We start from the raw sequence: 26,638 nt of genomic DNA, 5'->3' as shown, positions 1-26,638 counted from the left end.
TTTCTCCAAAATAACAACTCTCTTGCAACATTTCTAAATGGATAGGAAAGTACTCTGATTAATAGATTTTGCCAACATTTAAAACCTGCTGGATGAAAGGTTTATTTTTACTTTCATAGATTTTAAACTATCAACACACTGACAAATACCTCAATCTTAGACTTTTTATAACAAGATTGATTTACTTTGTTCTTGACAAAACAATGGAGAAAATTTGGTTTATATGCGGTCATGTCACATCTTTGTTGACAGTGAAGACTCACAGAAGGTCCATTTGTTATTTGCTAAATGATTCAGCTAATGCAGCAATACCACCAGAAACCACAGGGGGCAGTGTTGAACGTACCCAATATGTGACAAAGGAAAAATGTTGCAACACATTCAATGGCTGCAAATACTACTACTGTCTACAGAACTAATTTGTTTTGTCTACAAATATTTGTTGTGATTTCATCCACCATGACCATGTTTGCTTTTGAAACTGACGTAAGAACTCAGGGAATTCTGAACTGGTGTATGTAGATGTATTGATTAAACAACGAAGCCAACATAAAGGAGTCATTGCAGTACGATGGCAACAGACGTTCCTATTTATGTACATCGGAGAAGCATACATGAGCCTTTAGTCACCTCAGAAAAACAAAAGCTGCACTATGAATGTTGTCTTTGAATGTTGAAGACCCTGCTCTCTGGTCTTCCTAAAAAGTCTCTCTTTCCAGCCTACAATTACTACAGAATTCAGCGGCATGAGTTCTGACAAGGACCAGAGGGCGGGAACACGTTACACCAGTTTTAAAATCGCTGCATTGGCTTCCTGTGCACTTCAGGATTGATTTTAAGATTCTTTTACTTGTTTATAAATGCCTTAATGGTCTTGGGCCTTCTTATTTATCCGACCTTCTTTTTGATTATGAGCCTTCGCGGACCCTGAGGTCCTCTGGTACTGGCCTTTTAGTGGTTCCTAAAGTCAGAACTAAGACATACGATGAGACCTCTTTCCATTGTTATGGTCCTCGACTGTGGAACAGCCTGCCAGAGGACCTCAGGGCCGCGGAGACTGTTGATGTTTTTAAGAAGAGGCTCAAGACACACCTTTTTAATTTAGCATTTAACTGAATTTTATTTTACTTTATTTACTTATCTTAATTTTCTTCATTTATTTATTTATTTTTAAAATGTGTTATTAGATTTCTTATTTTTAATACATTATTGTGAAGTCCTTCTATGTATATATGTTTATTTTCTTTTATTGTTGCTCTTATTTCTTACTGCTTCTTAAGGTTATTCATCTTCTGGTTTTAACTCCAGTGTTTTCCTTATGGGGATCCAGCACGCTGGGGGCCCTGCCTGTTTGGTCTGGGGGCTGTTGTCATGATGACCGCTGCTGTTTGGGTGGCGCGGGGTCCACCACTGCAGCTTCACGGCTGCGGGGTGGCCCCTTTGCTGCCTGGGAGTTGTGCGGTTGCTGTGGCAGCGGCCCCTATGAGCATGCGGGGGACTGGCTCCTGGTGTGGCTGGATCCCGAGGTATTGTCTCCTCACATCAGCAGCAAGTCAGAATTTTTATCACTTACTTAATGTTTTTAGTTTTATTAACCAGAATTCAGTTAAAGAGACAGTATTCAGGGAATGATGTTTTCGGGGAATGTGGGTGGGTTCTTTGCTCTATGTCCTTGTGTGTGTGTGTGAGTGTGTGGAAAGAGCTTGTGTCTATTATTTTTAAATGCCTTTTTATCCACTGTTTTAATCCTTATGACTTGATTTTATCCTGTAAAGCACTTTGTGTTGCCTGAGGCATGAAAAGTGCTCAAGAAATAAAGTTTGATTTGATTTGATTTTCTTTCTTTGGTACTTTACAAATTAAGCAGTTTTAGACTTTCTAAGGAAAGATGTGTTTTTATCAGTTATTTAATTTTAACAATTCCCATTTGTGTTTAATGTATTTAGTTATAAATTAATTCATACAGGTATATAACTTGTAAGGATTGTGTAATGGGTGACTGTGAGGACCCAGAAATTCAACCACACACAGCAACGTTAGTAGAAAAAAAACAGCTTTATTAAAGCCAGGGGAGGAATCTGATAAGACTGGGCTGGTCCTGTGGATCAGAGGGAAGCTGAAAAATCCACAAGGTCAGGGATCAAGCAATGGTCAGCATCTGGAACCAAACGTTACTTATCAAGGCGACAGGGGTTTGTTCGAGGTCCAGAGGTAAGGCGCGGGTCGACAACCAGAAGTCCAGAACAGACAAGAAGGATCTGATAAGGGCAAGGCAAGAGGGGGACATCTGAGCATCAGAATTGTTGGCAATCTAGAAGGCAGTCAGAGACTGCAGGACGTCAACTGGGCAGGAAGCTGTGCTGATAATCTGGCAGATAAGGAAAGAATGAAGTGATATAGTTGGACACCAGGTGACAATTAAGGAAAATCAGGTGGAATGAGTTGTACTGATTGTCAGAGTGGTTATCAGATGATCCCAGGTGAACTGAATCCACTGATTAACCCAGGCAGAGAACTGGACAGATTGTGCTACTGTGGAATGAGCAACACAGCTAAATGTGGGTAGAGCACTCCAAAATGTGTCAAAATCCCAGCAGTCATCACCTGTTGGAATTCCCTCACGCTTGAAGTTGCTTTGTGGATTGTGAGAATGCAGTCTCCCATAGTAATAAGCAATTTTGTACTCCTAATTTGTTTCTTTATTTGTATTTGTCAGGGACCATTCACAAGAGGAGAAACAATGCATTGTACGAGTTCTAGTCACCAACTAATTTGTAGTTCAATGCTGTGAGGGACCACAGAAGCAAGTGGAAAAACCACATGTAGCCACAACAGTCTTGCACCTTCCACCTCATTCTGGTATCTAGTCGGGCCACATTTAGCTGTGGGATGGCATCCCATTTATCAACCAGAAGTTGAGGAAAGTCAACCAGCATGGTTGTGTTGGTCACTCTATCACATACATCACACCAAAGCTGACCCCACAGGTATTCAGTTGGGTTTAGAACTGGACTCCAAGCAGACCACCTGGGATTGGATCACTGGCTTCAGAATCTCACTCTCATATATCTGTAAACCAGTTGGGTACCAGTCACACATCTGTGCCTGACACACACCTGACTGGCAGCACTTAAATCGCAAAACAATAGACAACAATGTCCATCCAAGTTGAGTGTTGAGATTAGAGTTGGGTATAGAGTGAAAAGGGTTTAATCTGTCTTTGGTTTTTAAGAAAAAGGTTCGTCTTTGCGTAAGGAAACCACTCCATTATAGAAACTTTTAAGCTTAGTCATCTGGTAAGTGAAGGAAAAAGGGAACAGAGAAAAGCAGCACAACAGATCATGGTTATATCCAGTGCTTTTGTAGTAATTAGTCCCTTAAGCAGGGACTTTTTTTCCCCGAGGCAAGCATTTGGTTTGTTGAATACTCAATGAGCAGATTAGCATTTCTTTATACTAGCAGCCTGAGCTCACATGCTTGAGCACACATTCCCACACACAAACATTTGTGGAAACTAAAGGAATGTTTAAATGTTACCTCCTGTCCTCCCATGTTGCATATTCTCAACTACACAACGGTGTGGGCACCATGATAGAAGCAATTAACAGTCTGTGTGTGTGTGTGTGTGTGTGTATATGTGTTTTGTATGTGTGAGAGGTCATCAGAAATCAGTGATAAAGACAGATAGGCCAGCATGATAAATGCCTTTCATTAGCAGCCTGCAAGAACGCTGGCACTCACACACACACACAAACACAGAGAGATGCTCTTTGACACAGCAGCCAACAGTCACTCTATGAAACCAATAACCCCCTTGTCAGTGATCTACAGTTGCCTTGGCAACAGTCCAGAATACAGTGCGTGTGGATTGCATGAACATCTGTGCTTTAATGTTCTTGGCGTTGGCACCTCACACACTGATAAAGGTATGTGGGTATTAACAGCAAACACACGTGCATCTGCAGACCTATTGCTTCCAGTACAGGCAGCCATGGTGTGTTCAAGGACAGCACCTTCTCTGAACTTTTGGTGATGCTGGTTGGTGTAAATAAATTAATACGAAGCTATTATCAGGTAAATTTATCTGTGCTATCATTAGATTTTTTTAAATGACCTCAAAACAGTTTGGATTTTCTGTGAAAGCAAATTAATTCCTGCCGAGGCATCTTCAAATGACAGCTGACCTTTGAAATTAATCTCCTGTTAAACATAAAGCCAGTTTAGTGGTTGTGTGGTTTTTTTGCGCTTATTGTTGGTTTCGCTTATTGTAAACAAGCTGCACAGCAGCTTTCTTTGACGGAGGTCCTTTAATTGAATGAGTTACTGCGTAAGCTAGAAACCAATAAATATAATAAAATGGAAAAAAAAAAAGACGACTTAAATTAAACCTATTCTCATTTCTAACTCATCAGAAATTTCTACATGGTCATTATCATGTAGTGTCACACTCTAATGCACTGGACATCTCTCTTACGTAATTTTCATTGTACAGTATGAATAAATAAATTAAAAAAAAAGCTTATTTACAAGGTAAAAATACCATCATAACTTTTAAAGATTGCATGTCTGATAACTAGCCACTAGCTAAAAGGCATGAGGGGATTGAGTAATTTGCATAACATTTTTGTTGTTTGGGTTTATGAAGAAAACCGTTTTTTATACACCAATGACGCCTTTTGATGGGTCAAGTACCATTGTGGCGCAGGATAAATGAGAATAGGTCCGTACCTAAAGTACCTGTACTCTGAGCAGACAATGATTTAGGAAGAACATGTGGAGTGTTGGTGCATGTGTCAGCTTGTCTTTTTTATATGAAATGCACCATCTGTGTTGTTGAACCTTGCTGATACGTTTTTTCCCACCTCAGCCTATTCAGCATGTTGTATAGGCATCGAGTCTGTCAGTAAAACAGATTTTTTCTGATTGGCTGTTAAATGTAGCTGGATACTCCACAATTTCACCCACTTGGTAATGTTTTTCCTTATTTTCTTCCACAACAGCAGCCCTTTGCCAGAAAGTTCACTCTTCCATCAAACTAAAGCCCCAATTCCAACAAAGTTAGGATGTTGTGTAAAATGTAAATAAAACAGAATACAATAATTTGCTCACATGGTACACTACAAAAACAATGTATTTCATGTTCAAACCCAGTGAAAGTAGAAAGTTTTGCAAATATTCCCTCATTTTGATTTTGATGCCTGCAACACATCACACACCAAAATACCTGGGACAGGAGCATGTTTCCACTGTGTTACATCACTTTTCAATTTAACAACATTCAATAAGCGTTTGGCAACTGAGGACACTAATATTTGAAGCTTTGTAGGTGGAATTCTTTCATATTCTTGCTCAGTTTACAACTTCAGTCTCTCAACAGTACGTGGTCTCAGTTATTTTGAGCTTCATATTGTGCCTCACAATTTTAGTGGGAGACAGATCTGGACTGCAGGCAGGCCAGTCTAGTAGCCACAGTCTTACGCCATAAAGCCACCCTGTTGTAACATGTACTGAATGTGCTTTGACATTGTCTTGCTGAAATAAACAAGGACGACCCTGAAAATGACGTTGGATGAAGCATATGATCATAACACATCACCCAAAGTCACAGATGCTGACTTTTGAACTTTTTTTTTTTTAACTTTGGCCTGATGACACATTGATCATTTCCATAAACAATTAGAAATGTGGAGCCATCACATCACTTTTCCATTTCACATCAGTCCATCTCAGTTGAGCTCCAGCTCACAGAAAACGTGTTTCTTTTTTTTCTAGGATGTTCATATGTGACCTTTGCTTTGCAAGGTGTAGTTGAAACAACAAACTGCTAAGTGACTGTAGTTATCTGAAGTGTTCCTGTGCCCATGTAGTGATATCTTTCACACACTGATGTCGGTTTTCAATGCAGTGCTGCCTGAGTGATCGAAGGTCACAGGAATTCTGTGTGTTTTACCTGCAGAGATTCTTTGAATCTTTTGAAGATATTAATGGCTGTAGATGATAAAATCCCTAAATTCCTTTCAATTCAGCTTTATTTGTATAGCGCCACTTCACAACAATGTTGTCACAGGGCACTTTACATACGCATCATTTCAAGCCAATTCATACATATCTTATAATAGAAACCAACTGATTGCATTGAGTCAAGACTTCGATCCAATCCCCCATCCTGAGCATGCACAAGGCGACAGTGGGAAGGAAAAAACTCCCCTCTAACAGGAAGAAAATCTCCGGCAGAACCCGGCTCAGGGAGGGCAGCCATCTGCCTCGACTGGTTGGGGTGGAGAGGACAGGAAAGACAGATCAACATGTACAACTGCATTCCTTGAAACTGTATGTTGAAAAAGATTACTCTTAAACTTTTGGGACTATTTGCTCACAGAGTTGTTCACAAAGTTGCATCTCATCCTTGCTTTGTGAATGAATTGACCTTTTGATGATGCTCCTTTTATAAACAAATAATGACACTCACCTGTTTCCAGTTAACCTGTTTACCAATGGATTGTTCCAGACAGATGTTTTTTTTTTTTTTTTTTTCATTTTTTGCACATCGCTGAACTTTCCCAGCCATTTGCTGCTCCTGTCCCAGCTTTACCGGAACGTGTTCCAGGTGTCAGCTTCAAAATGAGTGAATATTTGCAAAAAAATACATTGGTTCACAAAGCAGACTGGTTGTAGGTTTTCCCTGGAATGACTAAACTGGTTCTCTGATAACCGAGTTTATCTAAGTTCCTGATGAGCCCATTTTTATTACATTTTTTTAATTCACTCTCAATCACTGTTAGGTTCGGGCACAAAAATTACACTGACCAAGTAATGGTTTTATCTGATGACTCAAGACCTTAACAAATGGTGCTTTTAACAGGTGTTACACTGATGCTGCAGGTCCTGACGCTAAGTGTGGTTTGTATGAGGCAGCAGGAATGGATTTTACAAGAAAGAGAAGAAGGAAGACGAAATGGACAGCAGGCAAAGTTGTGATTGGTAAACAGCAGTTGAAGTTCCCTTATGAACTGCCAAGTACTTTTGGCCGCAAGACATTTAAAGCCTCATTTATTCTTCCTTTATGGATGTAAATCGGTATATCTTTGTCAAACATCACTGCGCCACATATTCATATGCATGCATGCTTTATGTGGTTAGTTGTTAGGGGTTGTATCGAGTTATAATGATGCACACTGAGCGATTTAAAAGAAGAAGCGGTGCAGTGTACGGTGGCCTATTTGGCCAGAAAACGGGGCACGGCTTCTTCGTCATTCCTTTCACCGTTTGCTCGCAAGCTGTCCTGCCCGCTGCCCCTTCACTTTCCAGTCATATTGCTCCATTTGCACCATCTGGGGACACATCTTTAAGATTTCTGAAAACTGACTGAAATATGTATTTAAAGGTTGCAGAAGACAAGACTCTGTCTGTGTGCATGTATACCATACCGGTGGGTCGCCAAGAGGTCATATGTCAGTGTGGAAGGCCACATCGCCACTGAATTACATGAACATCCACATACTAAAAAGAAAAAAAATGACTATACAATTAATGTGCATAAATAGTTATAATGGTGAATAAAAAGGAAGCAAATTTATCCTTCACAGATTACAAGAGAGACATACAGAAGTGTCTGTATAACCTGGAAAAAAAAAGCCAATGCAAAACAAAGAAAACACAAGAATTAACAGATATCATTATCAGGACTTGCATAATCAGCTTGACATGGTAGGCAAATATAATTCTGATGATTCTGATGATGAATGAGAATTAATAGTTTCGCTCAGCCACACCGCAGAGTTCGTCACAGTAACAATATGCCTGTACTGCCGGCGGCGCTTTCATTAGTCTCTGCAGCAAAATTAATTTGCTTTGATGTTTTTGAAAGAGCTAATTTGCAGGCTAATTAATCTAATCAGTCTGGAAAGACGGCGCCAGAGAACGAGGAGCTCAATTTGCTCTGTCTCACTTAAAGAAACACACACACCTGTACGCACACTGACATCTCAAGATTATTTGCACACAGAGAGGACGAACATGTAAACAGGAACAAGTGCCTCACAGCCGCTCGCGCACACTGAACCTCACTCCTCCCCCACACAGAATCTTTGTCATCAACACTTGCAGCACGGCAAAGGGCAGTGGAAAGGTTACAAGCGTGAGTTAGTGGAAAGGTCGAGCTAAAGGTCTTGCTTTATTTTTCTTCTCTCCGACCAGCATCTGCTGGGTAAGCAGCGCCTCCCAATGAGAGGGAGAGATCTGCAGAGACGGACGGAGCAAGAGGGGAAATGTTTAGTTGACCTTAGTTTGATCTTTGCTTCTCAAAGAAGATTAATCCTTTACTAATGATATTTAAAAGATGGCATATTTGATTAGGAAAGAGAGACATCAGTGGATCCACTGCTCCTAATACCATGGATGGTGGAATAAAATTTTAAAAAAAGGAGATTGCAATGCTTTTTGTTTTGTGATGACTTAATATTGACAGGCAGAGGAGTTTATAAAGTGATGTGGAATTCAAACTGTGGATGATAGTTGGGCCATGTATGTTTAATTTTCCAGTTGAATGAAAATGGAGGGCGAGTGGGGGCTCCTCGTGAGATTAAAAGCCATTTGGTGTCGAACCCAGAAGTGACGGAGAGAAGAGTGATGAAACCTTAGTAGCGGATGTTGAACTGATCATACAACTAGGTGCTGAAATGTGCATGAAGCAGGGAGCCAAGGCGGAGGAGCCCCTGCTCTTCCACCATTTTCATTCAATGCAATCACGCAAAAGCTAATTACAATAAAAGAAAAAAAAAAAAGAAGAAAACGATTGAATACACACTCGCCTGTCTTGGATTATTTTTAGGTTTCATGATATAATAGTAAAATCCCCCCTCTGGTGTCACATGAAGACACGATTCATCACCAGAAATCCTGTGTTGTCTGACTGAAGCCAACATAGTAAAGACATTTTAAGTGTTACATGGCTGGCTTTCTAACAAGGGAAATACAAGTTGTCAGAAAGGAAACTCCAAAAATCAAATGAGCTTACATTTAGCCATTCGGTAATAGCTGATGCACTTATCCGGCTGTCTGGGACTGCCATAGAGTTCGTCCTGTTATTTTTACATGGCTCATCATCATATTTCTCTTTTAGATTACTGTCTGAGTAGCTGCACACTTTGTTCCAGCTGTGTTTCAGCTAAAAGCAGACATCTTGACACATTCAGAAGCTTTTTACAATAGTGTCTGTTTTTAATAATCTGGTGATGCTGTGTAAAATAAGAAGGGACAAAAATAAATCAGTGATTTAAGGGATAATTAAGCAAGAATGTTGTGTTGCATTCCCAAAAACATCTAATATCCAAACTTTTCTAACCTGTTAATAACTAAATATGCTCACTGTGCCATTGGTCATCTGGTTTTATAGCTGTGCTTTATAAAGTTTTAGGATTATGTTTGAATTTATTCTGTATATCACAGACTTACCTGTACAGCTGTATAATCTGGCATATAGTTTGATTTGTAAATACATTTTTGCCATACAAAACATAAAAAGGAACATTTTGTTAGTTAAAAACTGTCTCACAGTACGTCTGAGACAAATGGAGGCCATCATTTATTACCAAAGTTTAAATGTATGTGTGAGACACCGGTCGTGTGTCGGTCACTTCATCTTATTTACATCGTTATTATTATTACTATCATTTTTTGTAGAGCTCTTCCGTGTCTCCGTCAGCCAGTTTTCGGGCTGGAGAGAAGCACCGGAGTTCAAGTGATTATTCATCTGACAACAAGAAACAGAAGACAGATGATAAGGAATTGACCTCCACGCGCTATGTGAGTGAAGATACATTCAATGTAAAGCTAATTGGTGGAATGAGAGCGTTTGGTTCACACGACCCTGCATTGCAAATTTAGCGACTCTTTCAGTTTAGGTGTAAATGGAAAGTTTTAATCTCTTTATTTCTATTGTTAAAAATTTGCAATAAACTGCTTCAAGCTTTTTGTTTACTTTTTATCTTTTAGTTTATTTTCATTTACTGTTATTTATGTATTTATTTTTGGATATTGATTTATTTATTTGTATGATTCAATATGTTATTTAATTGTTTTATTGTATTGCAGTCTTATCTTTTACTTTTGTATTGCATTTACTTTATTTTAATATTGTGAATAAATTAGGTCATCAATATATACAATCTGTTATGATTTTTGCATTTGAGCTGGCAATAGATGCCCCCAGAGAAATAAAACCCTGAGTGATGTTAGAGTTTTGATATGCAACCATGAGCTCCCAGTTGATGGCACCATTTATGATAATTTCAGTTTTCCTCAGTGAAACTGTTTACAATTTTTTTTTTTTTTTTGTTCTGATTTCCAAGATGATCTTTTGGTTAAACACAGACATGTAGGGCTTTTTAGCAGTTTGCAGTAAATAAATGAACAGTGGTATTTTTCCTTGTCAAAAGGTGGACATGGACACATGAACACAACCGTCATTGACTGAAATCTTTTGAAAGCCGTCAGTGATATTTTATACAAGTACTATCATTGAATGAGATTAAAAGCCATTTTGTGTCAATCCCAGGAAAGTGATGGAGAGAAGAGTGATGAAAACTTAGTAGTGGATGTCTCTAATGAGGTAGGAAACAATCTGCCATGATGTCATCCTCTGTATTACCTCTCTGCTCAAACAAGAAAGCAAATCATGTTCCCTGATCCCATTCTGTGTGTGTGTGGGGGGCTCCTCAGGATCCAGTGTCTCCTCGAGGAAGCCCCGCCCACTCTCCCCGGGAGAACGGGCTGGACAAAAATCGCCTGGCGAAGAAGGATGCACCACTGAGTCCTTCTTCCATCGCCTCCTCCAGCAGCACGCCTTCATCCAAGTCCAAAGAGATTAATTTGGTGAGTCTTTTGGGCAATTATATCCTTCTCATCTTTTCCATTATTTCTCTGGGTAGTTTTCTATTTTTAGACATTTAGACAAAAGAGAAAATCAGGAGCAATCATTGGAAAGATGGTGTGGAGGAAAGTTTCAAGTCAAAAACTGGGAACTCGGATGCAGACAAGAACTTTTCATGTAGTTTTATGTGAATAGTTCTGCTGTATCAGGATGCGCCTTTTAGATATAAATCTATGGAGATCACATTTGTATTTTTTCTTGCAGAATGAAAAGTCCACAACCCCTGTGTCGAAATCCAGCACCCCTACATCCCGCTCTGAGGCCCCCACACCAAGCAGTGCATCCACCCCGGGCTTGAGATCTGCACCAAGTAAACCAACAGGTGTCGAGGCGCTGGGTGAGCTTTATATTCACTCATAGATTGAGGCAAACCTGTGGTTGTTTGGTCCAGCAGAAAGGCATGTTTAAAAAGGTTATTGTTTTGTGAAACATCATAATGTTTGAAGTTTAATTGCTGATGCGAGTGTAAATCCTGTCGTACAGAAAAGTAGTCCCTCGCATTTAGAAGCATAATTATCTTGGTTATGGCTCTGTCTTGCAGCTCCTGGTCTTCGCACGCCGCTGGCAGTTCCCTGCTCGTATCCCGGCCCATTTGGAATGGTTCCTCACCCAGGCATGAACGGAGAGCTTAGTGGAGCTGGAGCAGCCTACACTGGGCTGCATAGCATCTCCCCGCAGATGAGTGCAGTGGCTGCCGCTGCTGTGGCAGCCTACGGACGCACGCAAGTGGTACCAGAACATTTAAAGACACCAACGCTGGTTATATAAACATATTCCATCTTGCCTCTGATATGTCACTGCTGTATTAAAGAGCACTATGTAAATACTAGGAATTGCTTTATGAGTGTGTGATTTGGGCTGACTAGGCAAGAAAAGTCTGATAAATAAACACATGTTTACTATATTTCCTTTTACTTTGGCTACTGGCAGTTGTGATGTTACTGCAAGTCAGAACAATAAATCAGTCTTGATTATTTGTATTTCTTTTCAGTATACTCATATGACTCCTAATATTAAGCCACTTAACATCATGTTGTGTGTTACTGAAATGATGCCAATAAATGACCAATTCCAATTAAATTCTGTAGGTGGGATTTGATCCTCACCACCACATTCGAGTCCCTGGCCTTCCTCCCAACCTGTCAGGAATTCCTGGTGGAAAGCCGTATGTTCCCTCTCTTCATTCTTGTAAAGCACGATCACATCATGAAAGTCAACAAAATGAACTTTCAATTAATCATGTTTGCGCTCAACTCTCTTGGTTTCTCCCCTCTGACTGCTCTTTGTCCCCGCAGAGCTTACTCCTTTCATGTGAGCGCTGACGGACAGATGCAGCCTGTGCCTTTTCCTCCTGACGCTCTGATCGGTCCTGGCATCCCACGCCATGCTCGACAGATCAATACTCTGACCCATGGGGAGGTGGTGTGTGCTGTTACCATCAGTAACCCGACACGTCATGTGTACACTGGTGGCAAGGGTTGTGTGAAGGTGTGGGACATCAGTCACCCCGGCAACAAGACTCCTGTATCCCAGCTGGACTGCCTTGTGAGTGAAACAAGTTGATCCTTACATTCAGGATAGGGTTGCGCTACATAAAAGCATCGGAGTGCCTTTTGGATAATTCTTAACAACAACGCTGTCTCCATCACATCAGAACAGAGATAACTACATCCGTTCCTGCCGGCTGCTTCCTGACGGACGAACTCTCATTGTCGGGGGCGAGGCGAGCACCTTGTCGATCTGGGATTTGGCAACACCGACTCCTCGTATCAAAGCAGAACTGACTTCATCTGCTCCCGCATGTTATGCTCTGGCCATCAGTCCTGATTCAAAAGTTTGCTTTTCCTGTTGCTCCGATGGAAACATAGCTGTCTGGGATCTCCACAACCAGACTCTGGTTCGGTAGGTTGCAGCGTAGCATGCTTGATTGATCACACAATAACATGACAAACATTAACACACACGGCTGTGATGATACGCTTTTGTCCCAATTCGATTAGATTCCGATTTTTTGGGTGCCGATTCGATTTAAATTGCGATTTTCACAATTCTTTGATATTGCCAATTTTTGTAGATTAAAAATAAAGTAAATGTATAAAACTTTTTTTTTTCTCCCGTCATTTTTCTTGATTTCAATTTGGAAAAAACAACCCAATAAGCCAGATCATTATTTTGCTGCTATAATGCCCAAGAAGACAGGTAAAAAGATCAATAAAAACAATAAAAATGACAAAAATTTTATAATGGATTATTTTTATTTATTTGAAAAAAAAAATTGAATTTTTTTGTTTAAAATTTTTTTTTAAATTGTGAAGCAAAAAGATTCAGATTTTCGATTTTTGGATTCAATTTTACCACCCCTATTAAAACTAATTAGAGCAATGAATTATGCCCATCTGTAAGTGGCTTACTGAAATAAGTATCAGCTTTGCTTGCTATTTGTGCCGTGTAGGAGGGCAGGTATGCTCATGTTGCTTTTATCTTTATAGCTTAATCAACAAAACTACATAAGCCTGTTGGTGATTTGTATTCAGTCTAAAACTAGTATGCATTCTTCCGTCCCTAAAGTCATGTCGTGCTACTTTTCAGCAATTGTCATTTCATGTTAATTCATTTGAATTCAGCCTAATGCCTCTTGTAGCCTGAGGTCTAAAGTACAGTACTGTGCAGAAGCCTCAACCACCCTTCAGTTCCTCATATATCATCAGAAAAAGTATGAAAACAGATTCATAATTAAAAATCTCTTATTTACCAGATATGGGAATAAAAAACAACATAAGCAATCTTTCATTTTTCACAGCACACTATTAATCCGTGTGGGTTTTAATTTTGTTTTCCTGCAGGCAGTTTCAAGGCCACACTGATGGAGCCAGTTGCATTGACATTTCTAATGATGGGACTAAGCTGTGGACGGGGGGCCTGGATAACACCGTCCGATCCTGGGACCTGAGAGAAGGGCGGCAGCTGCAACAGCATGACTTTACCTCCCAGGTAGAAAGAAAACTCTCACAAAAAGAGTCCTTAATAAAATATTTCAACCCTACATCTTTACCTGCATCTATCTGTACCAGAAGCTAGTGGGTGAAAATTACTGTGTGTGATCAACAAGCTTGGTTTTACTCAGATTTTATTTTATTTTTTTTTATCATTATTTGATGCTCAAAGCAAAGGAAAATGTCAGACTGCTAAAATTGTCCATCAAAAGTCACTGCCATTTACAGCTGGTATTATTACTGTCTCAGCTTTTGATGTATTGCAGTAATTTACAAGCTCAGTTCAGAATGTTTAACCTGCACTAAAGGCCAAACTTTGCACAGGTTTTTTTTTCTTTCTTTTTTTTTTTTTTTTTTTTTGTCCTACCCTCAAATAATAATACTTATAGTTAGAGTTGACTTTTTTCAGGTGAGAAGAAAAGAAGCGATAGTAGAACATTGCTGCAATTTTCCCTAATAGACCCATTTGAGTCTTAGTGTGCACATGAGAATGTGAGTGCATTAAAGAGAGTTCAAAGATGGCACCGCTTATATAGTTTGTATTCCTCCTCTTGAAAGTTTCAGCACATTTATCACCATTCATTTCACAAATAATAAAACCACCGTTTTTTTACCAGAGTTTTCCTGTGGTGCTTAAAAATGCATCTTTTTCCCCTCATTTTAATCTTCACCATGTCTAATAATATTATGATTGTTCAGCAAATCCGTCACCTACCTCGTTTTATGTACTGCTTTTAAAATGGGATGTTTCTTCGGTTGCAGATCTTTTCACTGGGATATTGTCCGACGGGCGAGTGGCTGGCAGTGGGAATGGAAAATAGTAACGTGGAGGTCCTGCATGTCACCAAACCTGACAAGTACCAGCTCCACCTGCATGAAAGCTGCGTGCTGTCGCTCCGATTTGCTCATTGTGGTAAGAATCTAGCATGTTGCTTAGTTCATTTGCGAAAAATACGTGAAATTTCATTCACAATCTTTCTTTTCTTTCTGATGTGGATAAACACAGACCCCAGCCGACCTTCTTGCTGTGAGGCCACAGTGCGAACCACCACGCCACTGTCCAATCATAATAATGATGATGATAATTATCAAAATTAATGATAATAATTTAACAGGAAAATAAGAGCCAAGGGAGTAAAAGTTTTATCCCTTCATTTGTTTTATAATTATAATTAGGAGGTCATGGACAATACCGAGGCATACTGAGTAAAAAACAAACAAATGTCTTCTGTCACAATTAGCAGTTAGCATGCAACTTTAGTTCAAGGCTGAATTAAAGTTCTCACTCTAATGGGCTTGTCAATCATTCTGAGTGGCCCTTAAGCTTGATCCATATTTAATTGTATAACTTTTTTTCAAAAAGACCACCTTCAGTAAAATTAGCTGCTTTAACTGGTGGTAAATTTTTTTTGACTTATTTAAATTAAAAAATTGTATGTTTTTTTAATGTTTGTTTCTTTGTTTTTCTTTTTGGAGGTCGCTGACTGTTAAATGTCCAGTCTACAGTAGACATTTAACCTGCTGTTGCACAGGGTTCTTTTTTGTTAGTTTGCATTTTGTAGTCCAATGTTGCAGGTATATGTACTGAACTCTGGACCTTTATTTTCTAAGGAAACTGAAAATTTGAAGGGGGTTTATTGTTCTACATTTTGAATATATTGGCTACAGTGTAAACGATAATGTAGACATACAGGAGACAGAGACATCTATGCGTTTTGTGTCTGTCTGCAGGAAAGTGGTTTGTGAGCACAGGAAAAGACAATCTGCTCAACGCATGGAGAACCCCGTATGGAGCCAGCATATTTCAGGTTGGTATGGAAGAGCATGCAACAAGAATTTAAAAAATGCATTAGTGTGAGAACTGAGAATCCAAGCACAACACAGCTGTAATAACCTCTCCTGGGGAAAAACAGTCAACAAAAGAAATAAATGCTCAGTTGTTAAAAGATATAAAAAAAAAAAATCTATTGAACTATCTACTCTTGTGTGAAAACGCACGTTACAACTAAATCACACTCAGTTCTCACTGAGTGTGTGCGTTACAGACAAAACACGTCTGCTTTCAACACTCTGCTTTTTCTGATTTATTGATAATCTCTGAAATGTCTCTGTCAAATCTTGGGATTTATTTTTCTTTCTCTTTTTTTTTTTTTTTTTTTTTACACATTCACATACTTTATTACATATTCCCTTCACAGTCAAAGGAGTCATCCTCAGTGCTGAGCTGCGACATCTCCATAGATGATAAGTATATTGTGACAGGTTCAGGAGACAAAAAAGCTACAGTCTATGAGGTCATCTACTAAGAGAGCCGAACTAGAAGATCGAGCTTACATCTGGGCCTGAAGTCTCCATCATCGGTGTACAATTTTTTTATGTGTATAAAATTTGAATGGAACAAACCAAACATTTTCCTGGACTGTGATCTTTTGACCTGCTGGCTGGTTGTGGATCAAAGCAAACATGCGGAAAAGCACAGATTTTTTTTTTTCTTGTTTGTTTTCATGTCTTTAGTTGAGTTTTTTTTTTATAGATGTGAGGTTGAGTGAATGTCTATGTGCACTAAGTCTGGAATGACCAGATTACATTCCATTAAGTAACATTTGAAGCCTCTGGTATAGCTGTTTTTTTTCCCAACATGTACACATGCTCCTATGACTCAAATTTCATTGTTCATATGTCACTTGCTTATATAATTTGTATATACCCAAAGGTTTCAGCGTGCTGGTAAACAGGGCAGTTAACCAAGGATGAATTCACAAAAGGCTCTCCAGAAAACTTGCACTGTATACCCTTAACTAAAAATTGGGGTGTAAATATATAACATTTTGATGTTAATATTAGGATAATTGCAGAAGGAGTCACAGTCATGAAAAGTTTCTCCTTTTTTCATTGTTTTAGAGTCTTTCGTTACATTTCATCCTGATTGACTGCATCATTTGTTTAATAACTGTGAATCACACAGGTGGCATTAATTTAAAGGACACATTCCTTCCAGAGAAGACATGATAGTCAGAGGACTTTTTTTTTTTTGTAAATTATAAGAACGTCTCTGAAATATGTTTTTTTATCAGCTCCAAATGCAATATTTTAATCATAGGCTTTGTTGATTTTATATTTTGCTTCACGTGCAGTTCAATGTCATTTTAATTTGAAGACCTCTAAGATTTTTTTTATATGCATGATTTTTTATTTAAATATTAAAAACCTAAAAAAAAAAAAAAAAAAATCATTATAACTGCATGATGATTGGTGCTTGATGTGGAAGGTCCCTGCGCATAATGGAAGGCTTTCATAATATCACAGAGCTCCATCAAGGATTGATTCATTTAGAGACTAAATGGTGAAAATTGTTGCATTGTCCTTCAAAAAATTAGGGATACTACATCTTAAACACACAACAAGCATATAATTTGCAGAGAGAAAACTAGTAACATTGAAGCTGAACAGGTGAACTTGGAGGCAGCAGACCATTAGCTTGGCTTGGCTTAGCTTAATTTAGCTTAGCAAAAAGATTGGCTGCAGAGATTTTTCCAAAAACAAAAAGGGGTTTACTGTACATAAATGCTTAATTTATTTATACTATATCATTCTCCACATTAAAATAATTGTGTAAAAAAATTTTTTCACTTTGTTGAACAGATAAGGCTAGTTTGCAGTCTGCTACAGTACATCATGCTAAGCTAAGAGGTAAACACCTTAACATTTCACATTTTATTGTTAATTAATCTATTCAAACAAAGCTTTTTCTTATTACTTTTAGAGTTTACTATAGTTTCTACCAGTGTTTCTTAAACATTTTATTTTGGTTATTTTCTGTTGTAACCCATTTTTTAAGTGAGTGAGCTCAGTCCATGTTGTGTACATCTTTGGACCTTGTGGGCACTGACTGAACAAACTTAACAAGACTGCCCTTTGTGTCCTCACTACTGACTGATCCTTGCACTTGGTTTTGCCCCTCAGTTTGGACTCAACTGGATGCCCCCTGGGTGCTTCCTGACAGATTTCAGTAAAACTGATTTATTGGTGTTTTGAGGTCAAACTCCTTTCATTTCTAGCCTGGATTTTCTGCAAAGACTTTTTGGCTTTTATCTGAAAAACAAGTGTTCAGCGGTTGTGCCAGGGTGTATCTTTTATTTACTTCTTTTGGCTTGTAGAAATAACACAGTGCCTTTATGCTGCTACGCTTCTGTCATTTTGTCCTGCTGATTGTTCAATGGCATACAGCTAAAATGTCTTGTGATGGAGAACTTCTGTTTAATTTTTTTACTCATTAGGCTAGTGTTTGATTTTACATCTTCACAAAAAGGATGGATTTTGCTGAAAAGATCAGTTAGCAGTAACAGTACCTGTTATCTTCCACTCCCCTTGTTAAATAATAAAAACTAAACTTCTTTTAATGCTGATTCACTGAACAGGTGCAGCTAAATGCACTAAACATGGCCACTGCAGCTTTTGTTTTGTGTGATGGATCCTCGGCCCACAGTTCTACAGGTTTAAGATGTTCTCCTTTCACCACACACCTGACTGAAATGATTGTCAAAATGGAAAATTTGAAAAACTGTTCGATCCATTTAATTTGGTCAGATGGAGAACGAAAACATCTAAAACCTGCAGGAGGGCAACTCTCAAAGACCACAGTTCTCTACCCCCTTGTTTAAATGATCATATTTCTTTTGTGTGCCTCAAAATGACTGCTTGACTTCACCAATTTTTCTTTTGTTTTTTAAACCCTTTTTTAAAAATTTCCTTCTTATCAATTTCAGCTGTAAACAGACCGGTGACACAACTTGCACATTTTAGCTTTAACATTCAGGTTTTTAAAAAAATATATATTGAGAACAAAATCTGAAATGACCTCCCGTGGGCTCACCATCTGGGGGAGGAGCCGTAGGGGTCAGGTGCAATGTGAGCTGGGCGGCAGCAAGTGGCGGGGACCCTGGTGGTCCGATCCCCAGCTGCAGAAGCTGGCTCTGGGGACGTGGAACGTCACCTCTCTGGTGGGGAAGGAGCCTGAGCTTGTGCGCGAGGTTGAGCGGTTCCGGCTAGATATAGTTGGACTCACCTCGACGCATGGCTTGGGCTCTGGAACCAGTACCCTCGAAAGGGGCTGGACTTTCTTCCACTCTGGAGTTGCTCATGGTGGGAGGCGCCGAGCAGGTGTGGGCATTCTCATCAGCCCCCAGCTTGGTGCCTGCACGTTGGGGTTTACCCCGGTGGATGAAAGGGTAGTTTCCCTCCGCCTGCGGGTGGGGGGACGGGTCCTGACTGCTGTCTGTGGTTATGTGCCGAACAGCAGTTCAGAGTACTCACCCTTTCTGGAGTCCTTGGAGGGAGTGCTGGAGGGTGCTCCTTCTGGGGACTCCATTGTTCTGCTGGGGGACTTCAATGCTCACGTGAGCAATGACAGTGAGACCTGGAGGGGAGTGATTGGGAGGCCCCCCCCCCCCCCCCCCCCCCCCTCTGAACCCAAATGGTGTTTTGTTATCGGACTTCTGTGCTCGTCATGGATTGTCCATAACGAACACCATGTTCCAACATAAGAGTGTCCATATGTACACCTGGCATCAGGATTCCCTGGGCCGCAGTTCGATGATCGATTTTGTAGTTGTATCGTCGGACCTGCGGCCACATGCCTTGGACACTCGGGTGAAGAGGGGGGCGGAGCTGTCAACTGATCACCACCTGGTGGTGAGTTGGCTCAGGTGGTGGGGGAGGAGGCCGGTCAGATCTGGCAGACCCAAACGTGTTGTGAGGGTCTGCTGGGAACGTCTGGCTGAGTCCCCCGTCAGAGCGAGCTTCAACTCCCACCTTCAGCAGAGCTTCAACCATGTCCCGAGTGAGGCGGGGGACATTGAGTCCGAATGGGCTGTGTTCCGTGCCTCTATTGCTGAGGCGGCCGGCCGGAGCTGTGGCTGTAAGGTCGTTGGTGCCTGTCGTGGCGGTAATCCCAGGACTCGTTGGTGGACACCAGCAGTGAGGGAGGCCGTCAAGCTGAAGAAGGAGTCCTATCGGGCCTTCTTGGCTTGTGGGACTCTGGAGGCAGCTGATGGGTACCGGCGGGCTAAGCGGCATGCGGCTTCGGCTGTTGCCGAGGCAAAAACTCTGGCATGGGAGGAGTTCGGCGAGGCCATGGAGAAAGACTTCCGGACGGCTTCGAGGAGATTCTGGTCCACCATCCGGCGGCTCAGGAGGGGGAAGCAGTGCTCCATCAATACTGTATACAGTGGAGGTGGGGAGCTGCTGACCTCAACTCGGGACGTAGTGGGTCGGTGGAAGGAATACTTTGAAGACCTCCTCAATCCTACCAACACGTCTTCCGATGATGAGGCAGAGCTGGTGGACTCAGGGGTGGACTCTCCTATCTCTGGGGCTGAAGTCGCTGAGGTGGTCAAAAAGCTCCTTGGCGGCAAGGCCCCGGGGGTGGATGAGATCCTCCCGGAGTTCCTTAAGGCTCTGGATGCTGTGGGGCTGTCCTGGCTGACATGCCTCTGCAGCATCGCGTGGACATAGGGGGCAGTACCGCTGGATTGGCAGACTGGGGTGGTGGTCCCCCTTTTTAAGAAAGGGGACCGGAGGGTGTGTTCCAATTACAGGGGAATCACACTCCTCAGCCTCCCTGGTAAGGTCTATTCAGGGGTCCTGGAGAGGAGGGTCCGCCGGATTGTCGAATCCCGGATTGAGGAGGAGCAGTGTGGTTTTCGTCCTGGTCACGGACGAAAACCAGCTCTATACCCTCTTTGGGGTCCTGGAGGGGGCATGGGAGTTTGCCCAACCAGTCTACATGTGTTTTGTGGACCTGGAGAAGGCATTCGACTGTGTCCCTGCTTTTTGCGGATGACATGGTCCTGTTGGCTTCATCTGGTCGTGATCTCCAGCTCTCACTTGAGCGATTCGCGGCTGGGATGAGAATCAGCACCTCCAAATCTGAGACCATGGTCCTCAGCCGGAATAGGGTGGATTGCCCTCTCCGGGTTGGGAGTGAGGTCCTGCCTCAAGTGGAGGAGTTCACGAGTGAGGGAAGGATGGAGCGTGAGATCGACAGACGGATCGGTGCGGCGTTTGCAGTAATGCGGGCTCTGCGCCGGTCTGTCGTGGTGAAGAAGGAGCTGAGCCAGAAGGCGAAGCTCTCGATTTACCAGTCGATCTACGTTCCTACCCTCATCTATGGTCATGAGCTGTGGGTCGTGACCGAAAGAACGAGATCTCGTATACAGGCGGCTGAAATGGGTTTCCTCCGCAGGGTGGCCGGGCTCTCCCTTAGAGATAGGGTGAGGAGCTCGGTCATCCGGGAGGGGCTCAGAGTAGAGTCGCTGCTCCTCTGCATCGAGAGGAACCAGTTGAGGTGGCTCGGGCATCTGGTCAGGATGCCTCTGGGACGCCTCCCTGGTGAGGTGTTCCAGGCACGTCCCTCTGGGAGGAGACCCTGGGGAAGATCCAGTACACGCTGGAGGGATTATATCTCTCGGCTGGCCTGGAAACGCCTTGGGATCCCCTCCGCAGAGTTGGCAAATGTGGCTGGGGAGAGGGAAGTCTGGGCTTCCCTGCTTAGGCTGCTGCCCCCGCGACCCGACTCCGGATAAGCGGCAGAAGATGGATGGATGGATGGAAAATCTGTAATGAAAAATCAAATTAAGAATAAAAAGAAGTTGGTGCCAAATTGATACCATTGGTTTAATGCAGGGGTACCTAAGTCCTGTACTAGACAGGTTGGTGTACTATTCTGCAACTTTTAGATGCATCCCTTCTCCAAGAAACCTAAAACAAATGGCTGAAATCCCTAATCCACATGTCATTCAGCTATGTAGAGGCTTGGTAAAGAACCATTCATTTGATTCAGGTGTGTTGGAGAAGGAATGGATATCAAACTGCGGTATAGTAGCTCTTGAGTACTGGATTTGAGCATCCTGGTGTAGTGTCAACGTCCAGGCTACAAATTTGCTGCTCCAACACACCTAATAACTTAAAATGAGAATAAGCTGTTTGTCATGTGTGTTGGAGCAGGAAAACATGGAAACCTGAAGGACTGCAGCTCTTGTTGGACTGGATTAAGTAGCCCTGGTTTATAGGTTATGCCTGAAATCTGTTTTACTTTGAAGTTACAGAGGAGGCTCAAACCTGTTTTGACTTGTTTCTTCCTTTTACTTTCTTTTAGAACAAAACCTTCTCATAGACATGGCTTTGGACATAACAAAAACAAAAAACCATGACAAATGTGACCAAAAATATTTTTCATCCATGTGATTTACTTTTTTAAGCTGAAAGAGATTTTTTCAGTATAACCTTGCTGGGGGTCTGTTTTTCCCCTTTGAGGTTTTATCTTAACATAAACTGGAAAGACTGAGGAAATTAACTCATCTTCAAGTTTCTGAGCATGTCCCTCAGGTCTGCAGCAAATTCATATTCATCTAATCTGTATGTAAAGTTTAATTCTGTCTTGCACTGTCGGGAAAATGTCTTTTTAACTTCACTGATGTGGACGCAAAAGGCACCGTTTTTATCCTCAGGGGGATAAAAAGTCCAACAAGTTTCACTGGAAAGTCACATGAAAGCTAGTTTAATATCAAATAGCGTTGTGATTTTCCTGATAGCCACCAACAGAGACTGTACATTCAGTAAATCAGATGCTTATTTTTTTTTTTTTTCTCATGCCTTATCCATTTATTTTATGTTTAATTCTGTCAGCCGCACTTTTAATTTCTGCTTAAAAAAATCAAAGAAAAATTGCAAAAGGGGGGATTTTGGTTGTGCTCACACTCATGTAAAGACTCAAACCTGAATGTTTCTCATCTCATCTGATTGTTACTGGTTATATGAGCTTCTACAGTTATGATGTTACATACAATAATGATGTATAGAGCACCTAGCTTGACTGAGCTCACAAAGGTGTTATAATCGACTGTAAACATGTAATTATTTGAGCTTACAGCAGAAAGAAATTTCCTGTTGCCAGTTGAGCTTTTTCATTCAGTACAAAATGCTCTTTTTCTAGTCTGTGGTTGATTTTAATAAATTATTGTGTGACAAATTCAATATTTTTCAAGAGTGTCATTTACCTTATGTCCTTTTGATTACAAGAATTATCCTAGATCAAGCAAGATGTTGTCGCTTTACCAAACCATTAAAGACGATTCATTGCTGACTGATACAGGAATGTTTCAGATTCGCTTGTATGTATTTGAAGATCATTTTGCTTAAGAGAAAATTAGGAACGTATGTCCATTCAAAAACCTATTTCAGATAAGAAGCTGGACCCAAACTGTGCCTAATGATGGAGAGGAAAACTATGGATAAGGAGGATGTGGGCATTGTGGTTATTTGCTGTGCATGCCAATCTATTAAGTTCAAACTTGAGCAAAATTTAAAATGATATATAAATATTACCAGTGTGCGATTTATGAAAAAACCAAAGGGGGGGATTTAAAAAAATCTTTTTTTATAAAATAACTGGCAACACGTTATATTTCACGCGGGTTTTCTCATTCCAAACTGGAAGAAAAATCTGGAAAATAAAACTGAAAGTCAGTATAATGTTCCCAAAATTTTGGCCTTTTTAAAAGATTCTTATTTTTTAATGCCCTTACTAAGAAACTTAGCAGAACAGTCTGGTATGGGGAGGGATCTCAGCTTTGTTTGACCTTTTCCCCGTGTATATAGCTTTTTATTTAGCTTTTTGACTGCCTCGACCAAAGACTGGAACATTAGTCTATCCTCCCCTGGGATAAAAAATGATTGACCAGAGGGGGGGACATCAAAAGCAAAGGGGGGGCAAATTCCCCTCATCCCCCCCCAACAAATTGCACCCTGAATATTACTAAACCTTGTGTTTATTTTCAAATTATTCAAGGAAAGTTTCATAAATTGCATCTGAAGTTTTACTGAAAAAATAAGTCAATTAAAAACTGAAAACTATGATGTGTATAGATGTGCACTAATAGCAATTTTTACATGGCTGTTTTCTCTGCTCACGCCGTAGAAAACTGACTTTTAAAACAAGATAACAATCAAAGACAACAGATCCATTCCCTCCTGCTCAAAGATATTTAATGCTCATTATAATTCACATGACTTTTCCATTGCCACCGGTATTCTCATTTTTCATCTCTGTTCCCACATTTATGTACGACAAGCTGCTAATGGCCTCATTATCAACCTCCATGTTTTCTGTCAAGGCCCAGGGCTTTAATATTGCAATGGTTTCCCTGGTGCTGTACAGTAGTATTACAACAGTACACAAAGATAAAACAACCAGACGTTTAATAATGATCATGTTTGTTTTGCAAAATGCAGAGGGTCTGCCTTTGAATTTATGTGACTGTTCTGTAATAAAACACCATAGCATCAGTTTCAGGATCTGTTTTCTGATCTACACAACCCATGTGCAACTCCAATTCCCAAAAAGTTGGAAAACTATGTCAAATGTTTTCTGAAGATGTCAAACTATATCATAAGATGATGCAGACATCCTGCCATGTTCTGTGCACCAAACCATATTAAAATGATCTAATGTAATATGGAAAACTATTCTGTGGTCAGATCAATCAGAATTTGAAATTCGCTTTGGAAAACATTGATGTGATATACCGTAGATAAACGTGGATAAAGACCGTCGCGTAAGCTCAATATATGTTCACGTATTAACTTACTGTACAAATAATATTAAAAGGTTTAATGCTGACTTTTGTGCAGCAATCCTATTCTACATTCGTATTAAGTGGGCTGTGTAAAACGAGGGTTTCAAGTGTTTTACTGTGGCATTTCAGCACAAGCTGACAGGTCAGCGCTAGTCTCAGCCTAGCCTCCCATTGTGAACATCCTGTATTCATGCCGAGCAACGTGCTGGACTGCTAAAGTGGATTAAGTGATCTAAGTGAGGTCTGTGGAGGAGGATGCTCTACCATTACGGTGAATGATACTTCTGTTGCAGTTCTCCAATCAGCACTTCACACAGCCAAAAGTGGGAGAGAAGGAGGAAAGGTGGGGATGCAACGTGGGAATGAGCTACCCTACTTCAACATTTTATATTAAGAGCTCTTAAAGCATGCAAATTGCCCACTTTCCTGAGAAGCACATAAGTTGGTTCAAACAAACAGGCCACTAAACCATAAGGCCCCATCAGCTTTGATGAGTTACACCATGTTGCTGGTGGATTTGGCTCATATGCATTTTCCTTATAAAACAGTAGATACATGTTCAGATGTTTAAGGATTACTATTTGCTACCTCTGCAATCTCCTTTAAATAATCTCGTTATAGATGTCGAAGTCTGTTGAAATAATGTTTGCAAAGTATAATTTAACCATTATAGCTCTCTTCTACTGTCCAAACTGCCTGTACAGTAATTATTTCACTGTTTAACAACACTGACTGCACATGCTGGGTCCTCCAGTGGAAGATTATAGAAGTTGTAAATATTCGCTTCACTTGAAGTATGTAATGCTCTCACGCTGAGTGCAGCTCACAACTGAAGCAAATAAGCAGACTTTGAGTCTGAAGCCTCCCTAACAACTTTTATTCTAACGGGCATAATTAGGCTAAATGCTAAATACATCAAAGCTCTCTAAATATTAACATGGCGTTCAAAAAAAAATTTTTTTTTCAAAATATTTGCAAGCTAGAAATAAAAGTACAGATCGGTTTTAGTAAAAAGACACTTTAAGATTTGGTCAGGAGCTCTGAGTGTCACATTGGAACATGACTGGGTAAACACAGTGCACCATGTTGATCTACAGCTGCTTAACAGCTGCATTTGTACCAAAGGAGGAATTAAAATGACTGAAGTATTTGGTGGGTGGAAGGCTGGTGTCAGGCTTTTCAGTTGAACCCAAAATATCTGCAGTTTTATCCAACAACTACATTAACTGTTTTAAAACATGGTATGTTAGACATCAGCAAAGTTTTCTGCATTTCATTAATTAATTCATTTTCTTAACGGCTTGGTAAGTAAGGGCCGCGGGGAAGCTGGAGCAACAACTGACAAAGTTTATTGGTTTGAACATTAAATATCTTGTCTTTGTAGTGTATTTAGTTGAATATAAGTGAAGAAGTATTTGCATATCATTTTCCTAACCGCGTAAGGGTCGTGGGGAAGACGGAGCTTACCCCAGCAATGATTGGGCAACAGACAGGATACACCCTGGACAGGTCACCAGTCCATCACAGGGCAAACACGGTGAGACAAACCAGCTTTCATGCTCGCACTCACTCCTAGGGACAATTTAGAGTCACCAATTAACTCAACATGCATGTCTTGCATGTTGCAAGAACAATAAGAACATGCAAACGCCACACAGAAAGGCTACCATTGGAAACCCCCCCCCCAGCCGAGGGTCAAACCAGCAACCTTCATGCTGTGAGGCAGGAAGTGCTGACCAGTCCTCCACCATGCAGCCGCTATCTGCATTACATATATTTTAAATGCTCTCAACACCTTGTTTGCGTGCAGCACAGAGGACGCCTTACAGCAAATGCCTACTGAATGCACCAAGATCACCCAGCTTGTCATGAGCTGGGAGGAAAACTGCAGAAAAGATTTTGTTGTACACCAGAAAACTGGAGAGAAATAAAAATACCAATGAAGCAGAAAATGTTATCACCTAAAGGTTGATAGTCAAGCTATTTTTTCTTTGTATTGTGGCTTTTCCACTGCCACTTTCTACTGCGTTTCACTGCTGCTGATGTTTCCATATTGACAGCGGCCACCTGAAACCAGTACA

The 26,638-nt window shown here is 40.7% G+C and overlaps 1 protein-coding gene across 13 annotated transcripts in view; it reads left to right on the top strand.

The window, feature by feature from the left end:
• The window catches only part of LOC306764797 (transducin-like enhancer protein 4), a gene marked incomplete at both ends in the record, with an annotated part of 44,791 nt that extends 28,562 nt beyond the window's left edge, over positions 1-16,229 (top strand). For 9 of the 13 annotated variants that reach the window (XM_079252053.1, XM_079252052.1, XM_079252055.1 and 6 more), the window contains 12 exons: positions 9,682-9,804; positions 10,556-10,609; positions 10,720-10,872; positions 11,135-11,267; positions 11,472-11,659; positions 12,019-12,095; positions 12,226-12,475; positions 12,585-12,832; positions 13,774-13,921; positions 14,686-14,836; positions 15,655-15,731; positions 16,122-16,229. In XM_079252053.1, coding sequence (XP_079108179.1) covers positions 9,682-9,804; positions 10,556-10,609; positions 10,720-10,872; positions 11,135-11,267; positions 11,472-11,659; positions 12,019-12,095; positions 12,226-12,475; positions 12,585-12,832; positions 13,774-13,921; positions 14,686-14,836; positions 15,655-15,731; positions 16,122-16,229 — 1,710 coding nt within the window. Of the gene's footprint in view, positions 1-9,681; positions 9,805-10,555; positions 10,610-10,719; positions 10,925-11,093; positions 11,268-11,471; positions 11,660-12,018; positions 12,096-12,225; positions 12,476-12,584; positions 12,833-13,773; positions 13,922-14,685; positions 14,837-15,654; positions 15,732-16,121 lie in introns of all 13 variants that reach the window. The other 4 variants (XM_079252046.1, XM_079252044.1, XM_079252043.1 and 1 more) reach the window with 3 other exon arrangements.
• Positions 16,230-26,638: the final 10,409 nt, after the last annotated feature.

The sequence above is a fragment of the Telmatherina bonti genome (assembly GCF_933228915.1).
Source record: "Telmatherina bonti genome assembly, chromosome: 13".
In the NCBI taxonomy this organism is placed as follows: Eukaryota; Metazoa; Chordata; class Actinopteri; order Atheriniformes; family Telmatherinidae; genus Telmatherina; species Telmatherina bonti.
This window is presented reverse-complemented; position numbering and strand designations above follow the sequence as displayed.